Source organism: Hippocampus bargibanti, linkage group LG15, assembly GCF_051943395.1.
Source record: "Hippocampus bargibanti isolate YZ-2025 linkage group LG15, ASM5194339v1, whole genome shotgun sequence".
Lineage (NCBI taxonomy): Eukaryota > Metazoa > Chordata > Actinopteri > Syngnathiformes > Syngnathidae > Hippocampus > Hippocampus bargibanti.
The window spans coordinates 10,099,117-10,113,083 of NC_142748.1; the positions used below are offsets into that span (position 1 = coordinate 10,099,117).

A 13,967-nucleotide genomic window follows, 5' to 3' on the forward strand; every position below is an offset into this window, starting at 1 on the left:
ATTTACAACAGATTCTTTTCTTACAGAAAGTGGCTTTTTGACGTGTTCAATTACAATAATAATACATTTTAAGCGCCTTTCGAAGCTCTCAAGGACACTTTACAGTTGCAGACAAGCATAGGTACTATAATAAAATGCAATCACAAATGGAATACTTCCGCCATCGTCATGAAGCACGGCACTGTGACGAAGGCGGAAGTATACGCCGTAACGTGGAAGGTAATTGAACACCTAAAAAAAAAGCCGGTTTCATCCACAATGGGGCGCTGTCGCGACTTACAAACGAATTTCGAATGGCATCACCTGAACTGCGTTACGTTCCAGCACGTGTTTTCCGCCCGGGCCGGAAGCGGAAGTTGTTAGCTCTCTTGCTGTGGCGTGCTATCACGGATTGTTTGCTTCTATTCTGCCCGAACTAGTGAACAAAACCCGACCAAGGATGGCAGACGTCGACGAGGTCTACCGGCTTGACGTTTTATGTTTGGTGTCCAAAGTGTGCGCTGAGACGAACATCTTGGAATCATCGACAAAAGAGGTTTGACCACCACGCCGAATCATCGAGCTCGCTCACTAAAGCTACCGTGGTTCCCAGCTAGCTCGCTAAAGCTAACGTCGTTCCGAGATAGCTCGTTAAAGCTAACGTCACACCTGCTAATGTTGTCATTTCGTCGTGTCGCATCTTCAAATTCGAAAAAGGCTTTGGTTTGACCACCGTGCAGAATATTCGGGCTATTTCTTTAAAGCTAACGAGCTAGGCCCCGAAAGCTAACGTCACTCCAATCGAGCTAGCTAAAGCTAACGTCGCTCCGAACTAACTTGCTAAAGCCGGCTAATATTGACTTGGGTTGTAAGTTGGAAGTGAGCTGTTTTAGGGGTGTGGGACTCAACAATGGAAGTCGGAAGGTGCTTATATTTCAGCTGAATTCGTCGTTAGCCTCACGGAAAAGCAGCCGTCCTTATTTCAAGTATCATAATGTCACAAGACTGAGGTGTATACTGTACCTGTGCAAAATGCTTCATAATATTGCCCCATTAGATGACAAATGTTTAATTAAAAACAGATTCTTTTCTTACAGACAGTGTATTGTAGGTGTTCAAATACCTGACATGTTTCGCCACTCTGACGTAAACGCCGAAACATGTCAGGTATTTGAACACCTACAATACACTGTCTGGAAGAAAGGAATCTGTTTTAAATTAGATATCAAGTAGACTGGACGAACTTAATACAACTATGACAAATGTTGATTGTGAATTTGATGTTATTTGGCAGGACTCTCATCTCAAGTTGCTCGAGTTTCTTCAGACCATGAAGCTCACGCCCAAGTCATCCACAGCAAAGGTGCTCACCCTCACCCTCATATCTTGGGCAAACCATTTTCGGGAATGGGGATGATGACAAAAAGAAATAATAATTAAAGGAAGGAATATCTTGAATTTAAACAATGCTTGCTTTATTATTGTATTAATGAAACTTTCCAGGACAAGATTGATGGCTTCGACGAGCACCCAGAGGAAGGAGGTTGACACGAGGTGACACTTCAAGCTTCGCCTTGGAGGTGTGGAAAGGGAGTTTGCCATCACCCACCTGGCCTCCTTCTCAGCACGCACTTGGAAAGGGCAAGCCACCCCAAATACATGGACCAGACACGTCCAGCACGTATTTGGGGTGGCTTGCCCTTTCCAAGTGCGTGCTGAGAAGGAGGGCAGGCGGGTGATGGCAAACTCCCTTTCCACACCTCCAAGGTGAAGTTTGAAGTGTCACCTCGTGCCAATCTTCTTCCTATGTGTGTTTGTTGAGGGAAGAATCTCTCACAATGACAGGTTGTAGCAGTTGCCCGTGCCTGGTCTTGAACCCCGAACTGCTGCGTCGAAAGTCTCCGCCCTGCCCACTTGGCCATGGGGCGTGGCCGATTTCGCTCGAAATTCATGTATTTATCATGCGATACCGCGTTGACACTTAGTAAAATTCTTTGCAGGTTCTCGGCGCTTCGCGCCTCGAACCTGCCTAGCGAGCTCGCTTCGCTCGCTCGCATTGAGACACTTGGCTCGCTCGCTTCGCTCGCTCGCAGGTTCACACTTGTGCTTGTCGGGGCCCTGGGAGGCTGTCCACTTGTGGACCCGTGAACTCGCTCCAGCGACCTCGCTTCGCTCGGTCGCTTTCGCTTCGACTTGGTTTCCAGGCCGTGCCGCGCAGTCGACACCCTTGTACCTTACGCTTCGGTTTCGAGCCTGTGCCGCGCAGTCGACACCCTTGTACCTTTCGCTGTGACTTGGTTTCGAACCCGTGCCGCGCAGTCGACACCCTTGTACTTTTCTCAGCGGCCCACGGGGCCCCAATTGAATATCGGGTTTGTTCGCTTATATCCTATTCTGAAGGTCACTGTTGGAATAAAAGCACAAGTTAGACATGTTGCCCAGAGCTGGGATCGAACCCAGGACCTTCACAGCGAGAGTCCATTGACTTAACCAGTCAGCCACAAGGACCACAAGTATGACTCGGTTGTGGCCTATCATAGACTTTTCTCAAGTACAAAAAGACTTAGACTAAAAAACTTGTCTTTTCTCAGACCCCCATTTGAAATTGCGGTTGCTTTGCTTCTATCTTATTCTGAAGGTCATTGGTTGCACAAAAGTACACATTGGACATGTTGCCCAGAGCTGGGATTGAACCACAAACGTTTGCATCTGGAGTCCATTGGCTTAAGCAGTCAGCCACGGGCACAATAAATATGTTCAGGTATGTTCTTTTATATTCTTCTCTCAAGTACAAAAAGACTTGGTTAAAAATACTTGACCCATACTTTCTAGTGCGACCTGGAAGGGTCCCTGGTCGAAGGCGCCCCCCACAACCCATACTTTCTCGTGCGACCCACTGTTTGGCACTGACCTGAGGGTGGGGGAACCAGGATGTAGACCGTTTGCTGAGTGCTGGCATGCAGGACCTCAAACCCCGGCGGGAAGCCTTCTCCTGGGCCATCTTCTTTCTTCTCCAAGGAGCACAACGCCCCCGCATCGAGCGTTGCCGGCGACGTTTTCGGGCGCAAGAGGGCCGGTCCCAGCTCTCGGCGAATGCTGTCCCTGTTGGGATCCCCCAGCTACCAGCGGCAGTTTGGGGGGAGAAGCAGGAGGTGAAGCTGTGGTGTTTTAAGATAGTTTTGGGTGAAGTGTTCCAAACTGTTTCTGAATGAATAAAACGGTGTCACCTTGTAACTTTGTCATTTTGTTTTTTGACATATGGTCCTAAAATAGCAGTGGCAAACCTTAGCAATAAACAGTGAGGATGCTAAACAGATTTTTAAACAATTGAAAAAGTATGCAGGGCAGACTGATGATGTCAGAGGCATGCCAGTCAGTGGTCCTTTATGGGCCCTGAAAATTTACCGATGTGCCCACCACTGCATACTCAAAACAAAAGCGTCTGTTGCGCGAGCAAACCTATCATACATTTGTATTAGAAAATTCAATTCGCAATCATTTTGAATATGGAAAGCCCCAAAAATGCACCAAAGCCCATTCGTGACTCACCTCAGCCCAGAAAGTTGCCTGCGCATGATTGGGAAGCCTCGGTCAAGTCCAACCCTGAACGGAAACAAATTGACGGTGCATCATTGCTCGTATCTTATTTATTTGAAAATAAATAATCAATAGCTTGACGTTTCGGGACACAAAAATTCATTCATTCGAATGTACGTATTTTGAATGATTCCCTCTGTGTACGCTCTCAGTCGTACTGGAGTGGTCCATCGATGAAAAGGAATCTTCAGCCGTCATCTGTACTTCTTTCAAGGTGTCGGATGTTTTTCACTTCTCATCCAAGAGGCTTCATCAGCAAACTCAAATTTTTGCTGGTAGCTCTGGACCTATATATATTGTAGTTGTAGATTATGCTTATTATATACCAAACTAGTTTTGTATCATTCATTTACTTTATTATACAGTTCGTCAGCGAACTATTATTATTAATTTTTTTTTTGGGGGGGGCAGAGGACTATTCCCTGAAGGTACACTGATTACTTCTATTGTCCTGACAGTACAGATGACGTCTGAAGAAACCTTCTCATCGATGGATTGCTCCTGTACGACAGAGCTTACACAATCGATTTATGGTCACCGATTGCTTGGAAAATGCTTTCCTTCTCATGAAATTACAGCTCAAAATCTGTTTTTAAAGGCACTTCGACTTATCCTGTGCAGCCGTTGTCCTTGGTGGCGGTCGCCATGGAAACGGGCGGAATGACCCACCCTCACCCCGCCTATTTCCGGGAGGCGTGCCCCGTCGCCCGCTTCTTTGTTCCGACTCGGGGCTTCGCCGTGGACGAGACCGAACGTGACGCGGAGTCAAACGTGGTTGACTGACAAACACGAGAACATACTTGTAGGCTGAATGCTAAAAAGTAGCACGGTTTGCTTATCGGTCGACATTATACTGTAACCAATACGTTGAAAACTTACGTTTTATTTTATTCTCAATTCATGTCTGCCATTTCAGTCACTATTAAACGTTTACTGAACAACTTTAGTCTCAATTCGTGTCTGCCATTTCAATCACTATTAAACGTTTACTTAGCAACTGAAGATATAACGTAAGCAAGGCCGTCGACGTCTTTGGGCAAAAGAACGCATTTTAGTGCTACTTTTAAGTGGCGGCGCAACGACGAAGGACAACGTCAGCGACTCTCAACGAAAATGAATTAACAGTTTGCCTTAAAATACAAGAGTCACACATTTCAAGAGACTTAGTAGCGAACTCAAAAGAAACCTTACCAGATAAGAAACCCGGCGGCCATTCCTGCTTTCGTCGAGGGACCGTTCTCGACAGTGATTAGCATCAGCTGTGTTTCAGAAATGGCCCTTTTCCTTCCCTGTCATTGAGAAACATTCGAACTTCTTTCCAGTCCGCTTCACATGCACAACGGTAAAAGATATTCAAACTGCTTCCAATTATTTAAAACAAAAAACTCCACAGAACGACAAAAAAAACTTGACAGCAGCGGCACAACTCACACACCTGTCATTCTTCAGCCAATCATGGGCGATTTAACGACGTCATTGGAAAGCGACACGAAGGCGATACAAAAATATCAAGTAATAATAAACAATAGTAATAATACGTTTCATTTCTCAGCACATTTCTTGATAATATATGACAAGTAGAACGCCCTCGTCTCAACGAGTGGAAAACGCGTCTTCCGGTTTACATGTTTTATACTCAGCACACAAGCAGTGGGACTTTGGAACACTTCCAGGATCAGGATAATACCGTATTACGTGCTAGATAGTGGCCATCCTTGCCTCTGGTAGAACCATAAACTGTGTGACATAAGGCTAATAGTTTCCTAAGAAAGTTCTATTCGCTACCACAAGTCTTCAAAGTGTTTTTTACCCAACAACTGTAAACTAGTAGGACAATTTAGGCATGTTACCAAACTGTGTACTAGCTGTGAAGACAACTTGTACTTTTAGTTAAGTTTTAGATGTTAACTGGTAAAATGTTGACATTGTCAATACTTTGGTTTACTTGTGTATTATTTGATTTTTACTCATCTTTTTTTAAATCTGCTGCAGGTACCTAGATACAAGGGGTATATCGAACGCTGCGGATCCTGTCATCTGGTCAGACTTGTACGGGCCGGCCGAGAGAGACCAGGTGTCCAAGACTTTCAGCCTGGCGGAGCGCAGTCGAGGCCCTCCTGGCTGCCGGAGATGATTGGGACGACATCATAGGCACGGAGGTTCTTCTTTTCAAATTGGCAGCATTTCATTTGGCTTGAAATGCGACAAAAGCTTTTGAATGAATGTGTTGCAACTAAAGAACAAATAAAGTAGTCACGCCTTACTATACATTGTGTTTTTTTCCCCCATCGAAAAACGCCTTACGAAACATGGTCGTTTAATTTTTCACCTAAAAACACCTTACTATACACGGTTGTTGTTTTTTTTTTTTGGGAGTACGTTGACTTTTGCAGACAAGACGTCCACCGTGGCTGGCTCGTCGTTCATGTACTCGATGCGTGTCACCTGTCAAGGCAGATGCTTTGAAATTCAGGTACGGAGGGTGGTGGGGTTAATTTATTCGAGCGCTATCACACTTGACAACATACCTGATAAAGTTTTGACAGTCCTGGAGATGCCTGCTCGGGATGAAGGTCGATGATTGCCCCTCCGAGTGCAAACTCTGCAACAAGCACAAATCAGTCGGGTCGCGTCGCGCACCTCCAGATGTTTGGCCCAGAGCATTTGCAGCTTGACGGCATTGTTATTGTAAATTTTGCACGGCTGCGCGAGACACCGCCCTACCCCCAGACGCTAATAACCCCACCGCTGTGCGTCAGGGACACTCACGTCTTCCAAAGTGAGAAGGTCACGCGATTGACGTCGTCGTTTAACTCATTACACAGAAAAAACAGTTAAATCCTAAATTATATGCATCTGGAGTTATCGGAGCTTGAAATGGGGGCAGGTATACATATTACAATGCAATACATATTGATTTCTCTACCGCTTTAACAACACCTGAAGCTGGAACAAAGCGCTAATATAGAAAACAGGCACATGCTGGCCCATTGTGGAAGGGAAAAAAACATTGCCAGAGGTTTTGCCAGCGCTTTATCGGCACCCCAGTAAGAAAACCCAAGACAAAGAATATTGAGTGTAAATAATTTTTTTCATGAGTTTTTTTTTTTTTGCTACTCGTTAGCGGCAAAACGAACACTAAAATCTCGTTAGCAATTAGGCTATCGTCTGCTGTTGAAAATTGTTAAATTAATGATTAAAGGGGAAAAAAATCTGCATTGAGTCTGAATATTTCTTTATTTGTTTATCCTTCTGCTATCGAGCTGGCAGGCTAGTTATCTAGCTAGCTATTAGCTATTTATTGGCTAGCTAGCCAGCTTTCCATCCATTTGAGTTACTTCCGGGTTGAATGAACGCTGGCGCGTATGGCTGCCGCTGCTCATCCACAAAAAAATGTATCCTGTGACTGTAAAGTGACCTTGAGAGTTTTGAAAGGCGCTTAGAAATGAAATGGATTATTAATACAATGTGTGAATAACAGCAAATGAGTTAAGATACCAATTAATTGCCTTGTGGCGCCGTCCTGTTATTCCAGGATGCTCCCTAAACTTTGTGTTGAACTTTTCTCCCCAAAAAAACAAAGCGCGTTCGTTGCTCCATTGGATGTCATCAAGTTTCGTGGGCGTGCACGCGCTTGTTGGCCGAAAGCGGGATGACGTCGTCGGGAGTGGTCATAACAATGAGTACACGATTGAATCCAGACGACAAGGTCTCTCTCTACCCCCCCCCCCCTTTCCTCTTTCTAACCCCCCACATGTGTAAAATATTAAATCGAATTAAAGAAGTTACGAGTTGAAACATTTAGCGCGCGTGCGTGCGTGTCCATGAGCTGCTTGAGTACATGGACGGCGTGTGGGAAAAGATGAGGAGGAAAAAAGTCCACTGGTGGAGTTTCCTGAGTGAAGTGGACTCGATAGGAAATGACTCATGGTGTGAGCGTATGTGTGAGAGAGAGTGAGCACGAGCGAGAGAGCGTGGGTGTGTACACCCGCGTTCAAAACACGGAGCCCAGTGGTCCCGGTGAGTCACTCCGTGATGTTCGTTTTTCCATGCCGACGACCACCGTGAGCTCGTCGCTCCATTTTTTTGTGTGCAACCACCCCCCCGCTAGCCAGTTATTTTTCTTTTATTATTATTTCTTGTTATTGTGAAAGACGCGCATATTGAGCGCACAAACGCACACCGCGGAACGATGGATTCCCAGGCTTTTTGCACCCTTTGCGGATTTGTCGTGGCGTTACTGAGCATTCTCTCTGGCACGTGCGCACAGAAAAGTAAGTTGAGGTGGGGGGGGGGGGGGGGGGGGGTATGTGCGTGCGTGAGCATCCGTCAAGTGTTTGCAAAGCGGCTCCGTTCCCCGGTTTACGTTGTTGACCGGTTCCGCATTCCAATGCCCAGATTTCAAGTCTGGGGTGAAAAGCAAGATTGAAAAAGTCGTCAAAAGACGCTTCGCGCTGACGCAGAACAAGTGTCGGATATTATTTTGTAGCAGGGAATAACTGCTTTCAGACGGACCCTGAAGGGGACATTATGTTTCAAGGACTGTCATTCGGAGTCGGTCTGGTGTTGCCTTGCATGACAATCAGAAATCTGTCCTTTCCACGTGTAAGTGAGGAGATTGATTCTGTCACGCTGATTTCGTGCTGACCCTGAAGGCAACGCAATTTATGTAACTTTAACGTGACGTTTTCGAGGACAGTCGAAACATCGGCGCTCTCCTGACGTCATCGCTACACATGGGTGGATGGCTGAATCTTTAATTTCAGACTGACAGCGAAGGTCACAATCATCAGATAGATGTCAGGTGGCCTTCGGGGATCGTCTGAAATGAGAACTTTTCTCACTTTGTCTCATTTATGTATTCATCAATTTTTTTTGATCTGACACGCCAATCTTAGATTCACAAAATAATTGAAGATAATTCATCCCCAGATGTTGCCTACAGGCCCAGTCTGACTCACAAAATGGAATCAAAGTTGTCGTCTTTTCAGAGGATAAAGAATATATGCTCGCAAATTCACATTAAGCTAGCAAGGGCATCCCGAAGCACAACATGTTTTGTTTGGTTTGACAGAAAACAAATTAGCTGGGATGCGAGCCATTAACTCATTGGCTGCCATTCTCAAGTTTATTTGGGAATTGAAAATATAACGTCGAGCGCCATTCCTGAATAGGTTTGTTTTTTTTTTCTTGCTTGGGTGCCGATAAGTGCTGGTAAGACCTCTGGCAATGCTTTTCCTTTCCACAAGGGGCAGCATTTCCCCTTTTGTCCACGTTAGCGCTTTGTTACAGCTTCAGCCGTTATTAAAGCACTATATAAATCAATATTTATGTATATTATTTTGGACAGCTGCCCCCATTTCAAGCTCAGATAATTCCAGACCCACATGACTCAGGAATTAACCTCTTTTTCGGATGAAATAGAGAGCAAGGTTCCTAACGCTGCGTAGAATGTTTATGTCGTTCTAAAACTCAATATTCTTTAGGTCCTGGGATTGGAGAGAAAATGACAAAAACCCTGGCACTGGAGTGGACACATTTTTGCACAGTTAAAAAGTGTGTCTTTTATGGTCTTTTTTTGCAAGTTAACGGGAAAAATTGACATTTGTTTTCCATTAATGGCAAGTTTTGGTAATTGAATGCGGAAAGACTTTCATTTGACAAAACAGTGCAACTTTTGTATTTGCTAAAAAAGCTTTTTTGTCATCCCAAAGTCTGACACCCGTGCTCAGATCAGCATTCCATGCAAAACGAATCCGAGTGTATCACGGTTCCTTCAGCCATGCGCTGTAAAGCGACCCGATCCGAAGAGTTTGCCGTTGTTTTGTTTAGCGTTGCCGTGGACTCCCGACGGAGAACAGCAGGCCGAGTTCATACGAAAACACGCCTCGCCTTCAGATCATTTCCTGATGCTTACGAACGCCGCTGTTACAAACACGAAGTACAGTCTCACAGCGGCGAGGGGCCACCTCGCACATCTGGATATCAGCTGTTGCTCCGCCCGCTCACGTCCGTTTTATGACAAAACGCAACAGCCCCACACCCAAAAAGACGAGACTCCCCAACATCAGGAATGCGAAAGCAGGCGCCAGATTGCGCATGAGCGCAGCGGTGAGAAAACTCCCTGAGCGGACGAGCTAGCTAGCGCGTGACGTGACGTCAGGCCAGCAAGGACGTTGGCTGCCTTGCGACACTTTGCGGCGCAGGCGCGGTTGGTCCAACACACGGGGTCAGCGGACGGTCAACGCCAACGCTGCTTCCCGGTGACCTTGGCCATTCCCAGAGTGGCGACCACGCATTCCAAAGTCACTACTAGTGGAGCTTTTTGGGTTTTTTTTTGGTGGAGGGGTCGGAGGGGCTAAAATAGTACCATATTTTCCAGTGTATTAAGCGCACCCCAATGGTGCATTTTCAATAAATATATATATACAGTAAAGTCTCGTTATATCGATATTCAAGGGAGTCCGAAAAAATATCGATATAACCGGGACTATCGATATATCCGACCCTGTTTGCATGTAATTTTCGCCGTGTGTGCATAGAAATAGCATCGATATAACCGGGACTATCGATATATCCGATATCGATATAACGAGACTTTACTGTGTATATATATATATATATATATATATATATATATATATATATATATATATATATATATATATATATATATATATATATATATATATATAATGTTATTATTTATCTAGCTATCCAGCTAGGTATCTCGCTAGTTCGCAATTTGCCATCTATTTGTTATCTAGCTCCGTGGACGGCTATCGAGCTGGCTATCTATTAGCGATATAGCTATCTAGCTATTATAATAATAATACATTTCATTTATAAGCACCTTTCAAAACTCTCAAGGACACTTTACAGTCACAGGATATTTTTTTTGGCGGGTATTAGCTATCTATTGGCTAGCCAGCTAGCTTTCTATCCATTTGAGTTACTTCCGGGTTGAGTGAATGCTGGCGAATGTGGCTGTTTCTAGCTAGCTATTTGCTACCTATTTACTTGTTACACTCACCTGACGTCCGTCATCGCTTCCCACTCGGCGACGTGGACGAGTGGTTGGTCGTCTCGGTTGAGGAAGTTTGTCAGTCGAGTTCGGCTGAATACAGCCCCCCCCCCCCTTTCCTCCGACGACCCTGTTTGGGATAAGCATGGATGTTATTAAGTGCTGCGGCGTCATCCAAACAAGTTGAGTTGAAAGAAGTTGGGGTGAGGGAGTACTGACTGAGGTGGGGGTGGGCACACATTGAACCACTTGTCTGTCTGGCTGTCAGGGAAACAAATGAAGCCTTCCATTGTGTCCACAGCGAGCGGACGGGAAGGAAGCGATTCCATCAAGCGCCATCTTGTTTTCATCTGGGCAACGTTCTGTGGAAGACACACAAACAATGGCAAGGAAGGAGCACTTGTGGGCTCAGTTTCAGCTTCGGCTTGAAATGATGGCGTGTCAAATAGAAAGCCACAACGCTTACAAACATCTCCAATAATTGCGCATCAGATTTTTATGATTTCAAATCAAAACTTAAACTATTGTGCAGGACTTCTTTTTTTTCTCTCCATCAAATCCAAGATGGCAGCCATCAGCAAGTGCTTTCACAAGCCTTGCTTTTTTTGGTGTTTCTTTTGTCACTTGGACTTGTTGTGCATCACATGGAACGGATACGGATTGTTTCTCAGCATTTTTGGCCACAACATTCATCAAAGACTGAGCGCCAAATGCCTATGTGGAACTGTGGCGGCTTGGAATTGATGCGAATTAACGTGAGACAATCTTTGGTCAATGGATGCTACACATTTGCTTCCAACATTTAGCTTGTAGCGGACATGCTTCATGCAACAAAGAGGGTGCAGAAAGTGCTTAAGATTGAATGAGTGTGTTCTGTTACACTATTTGTTATTGTTGTGACTTCCAAGATGGCGCCGCGAGAGTGGCTGCATTTACAGCAGCTCCTGTATTTTGTTTTTCTACTTCTTCCTTTCCTATCCTCTTCCTTTAATCACTTAGCTGCTATATAATGTATTTTTTTTCCACCGTGAGACTAATAAAGGCTAATCCAATCCAATATTAAGTGCTATCATTTCCCCGACGGTGAAGGTAGAAGAACCTACCGCGTCTCGGGGGGTTCAAACTAGGAAGTTGACGTGAGGCTTTCTTCTGCGCAGCTAAGTGCGGCCTTTCCGAATTCTGGAACGCCGACCTGGACGCATGTGTGCCGTGCGCGTCCTGCAAGCAGTACCCCAAGACGCCGTCCTGCAACACATGTGAGGCATCACTTCATGATCTGCATACCCCCCCCCCCTACGAGTCATTCATTACCTTTAAAGCGGCTTCACGCATTTTTTGGGGGCTGTAGGCAAATTGGTGGAGGAGACGTCGGATGTTTGGAAGCTGGCGGCCATCAGTAGTTTCTCGGTGCTAGCCGCGATCCTGGTGGGCGCCGCGCTCATCATCGGGGTCATGGTGCATCGGCGCAAGTCACACAAACTGCCTCTACGAGGTACATTCTTTCTTTCGTTCTTTTTTTCCTTTCTTCGGGTGCTTGTCGATGGCGAACAAGCGTTTTTTTTTTTTTACTTGTTAGCAGATGCGGCGTTTGCGTGTGGTAAAACATTACTTAACTGCGTTCTTTGTTGTTTTACGCAGATCCAATTGAAGAAACCGCGGGGCCACTTTATCAAGCTTAAACATTTTGGTGAGTGCACTTTTCTCCACAGATTAACTCATTCACTGCCATTTCCGACCTTCCGATGTTTTTTTTTTTTTGCCTTTTGTACAGCCGCCCCCATTTCAAGCTTAGATAACTCCAGACCCATATAACTTAGGAATTAAGTCATTTTTTCTGATGAAGGACGAGAGTGTAAGGTTTCTTACGCTGCATTAAATGTCTATGACGTCCTAAAACTGCAATTGGAGTGAAGATGACAAAAACGCTGGTACTCGAGTGGACACATTTTAGCACGTCTGGCAGTGAATGAGTTAAAAGCGGTTCATGAAGTTTAATTCCAAGCAAAGGTTCAGAAGACAAATTTTGGACCTACGCCTTTACCGTATGCTAACTGAATTGTCGTCGTTTGTCATCGGCAGCCTCGTGTTCCTCTGGGAATTAACCCATGTGACTGACGGAAGCACGGGGTGACCCCCCGGACCCTCCCACTGCCCCCACTGAGGCCCGACCCGACCTAAGGACCTTCTGGACCGCCCACTGTGTGCTCTGACTGACGGGGCAACCGCAGGCTTTCTCCCCTGACAACCGAGACATTTTTCTATTGAACTGCAGAAACGGCGACAACACGCCCCCTTACTAACACCCCCCCAGGTAGAATAAACACTTGGACCCTCGCAAGGGGGCGATGATGTGACGTCATAGCAGGAGTGCAAGTCTGAAGAGGTCAAATGTCGGGCTTCACACTGTCGGGGTCTGTTTGAATGTAGCTAACGTTTAGGTGAAGGGTTTTCTCTCTAGACAACCGTGCACTGTTACTGCGGATTCCGACCGAACACACACACACACATGGTTCCTCCTAAAAAGACTATTTGGGCCGCACTGAAACATTTCAATGGTGTGACAACAGAGTATGAAAAAAGGCTCCCATTCAGCTGTTCTGGTCGGCTTTTTTGGGTTTTATTATTATTATTTTTTTGTGTTTCTTCATCTAGCACTAAAAGTGCCATTTTTTTGTCTTGTTGCAGTGCGGCCCAAATACTCCTTGGTTCAAAACGTTTTTTTTCCTCTGCCACTAAAAAAGTGCGCAAAATTCCAACTGCAGGACTGAAGCTAAAAGGTCAACACACCCACTGTTCAAATGTGAGGTGTAACTTTAGTTTTTTCTACAAATGACGAATATATTTTACAGAGTGCATGAGTAACATTTCACGTCATGCTTGATTTTTTTTGGGGGGGGGGGGGGGGGGGACGGAGGAAATTACAAGCACATGTTTTAGTGTTTTTTTGTCCTTTTCAAGCACATGTTTAAGGTTTTTTTTCCTTTTCCTACCAGGCCAGCTTGTGATTTAAACTAACATACTCCAAATGAGTTCAATGCCCCCCCCCACACACACACACACTTTGGAATGGATATCAATGTTGTATACATGCACTGGCTTCTTTTGACCCGATTGCAGTCATTCTTCAGCGCTTTCGAGAACCAAAATGTATTTTCACAATAAAAAAAGTGAAACTTTGAAGAGGATTTTTTGGTGCCAACAGGAAACATAAACAAGAGGCACGCGATAGTTTTTTTTAAATCTTTTTCATAACGACTTTGATTTCCATCCTAAATGAGCTTCTAAACAAAGTGCTAATTCGACACTTCCCCGGTATTGCATGACACAATAGCTAATCGAGCACTTCTCCTACATATAAAAACTGTCC

At 45.1% G+C, this 13,967-nt stretch overlaps 1 protein-coding gene and 1 long non-coding RNA gene across 3 annotated transcripts; both read left to right on the forward strand.

The window, feature by feature from the left end:
* The first annotated feature begins 332 nt into the window (after positions 1–332).
* On the forward strand, positions 333–3,213 carry LOC148887727 (uncharacterized). Its single transcript, XR_016117277.1, has 4 exons — positions 333–535; positions 1,274–1,342; positions 2,618–2,740; positions 2,812–3,213. It is a non-coding gene; the product is annotated as an uncharacterized LOC148887727 (long non-coding RNA).
* A 4,268-nt stretch (positions 3,214–7,481) lies between these two features.
* LOC148887728 (tumor necrosis factor receptor superfamily member 12A) lies at positions 7,482–13,780 on the forward strand. 2 transcript variants are annotated; one of them, XM_089014721.1, is made up of 5 exons: positions 7,482–7,596; positions 11,758–11,856; positions 11,949–12,092; positions 12,239–12,287; positions 12,680–13,780. In XM_089014721.1, the coding sequence occupies exons 1-4, from the start codon at positions 7,497–7,499 to the stop codon at positions 12,277–12,279; spliced, it is 384 nt and encodes a 127-aa protein (XP_088870847.1). In that variant the 5' UTR covers positions 7,482–7,496; the 3' UTR covers positions 12,280–12,287; positions 12,680–13,780. The 2 variants fall into 2 exon arrangements, with proteins under 2 accessions (XP_088870847.1, XP_088870848.1); XM_089014722.1 differs by lacking the exon at positions 7,482–7,596 and adding an exon at positions 7,603–7,850.
* The last annotated feature ends 187 nt before the right edge of the window (positions 13,781–13,967 follow it).

Bases quoted from the DNA above. Each gene is read 5' to 3' on its own strand.
- LOC148887728 (XM_089014721.1), top strand. From the start codon at position 7,497: ATGACTCATGGTGTGAGCGTATGTGTGAGAGAGAGTGAGCACGAGCGA. The intron at 7,597-11,757 runs GTGAGTCACTCC...TCTTCTGCGCAG, and splicing joins CACGGAGCCCAGTGGTCCCG to CTAAGTGCGGCCTTTCCGAA. The intron at 12,093-12,238 runs GTACATTCTTTC...TGTTTTACGCAG, and splicing joins ACACAAACTGCCTCTACGAG to ATCCAATTGAAGAAACCGCG.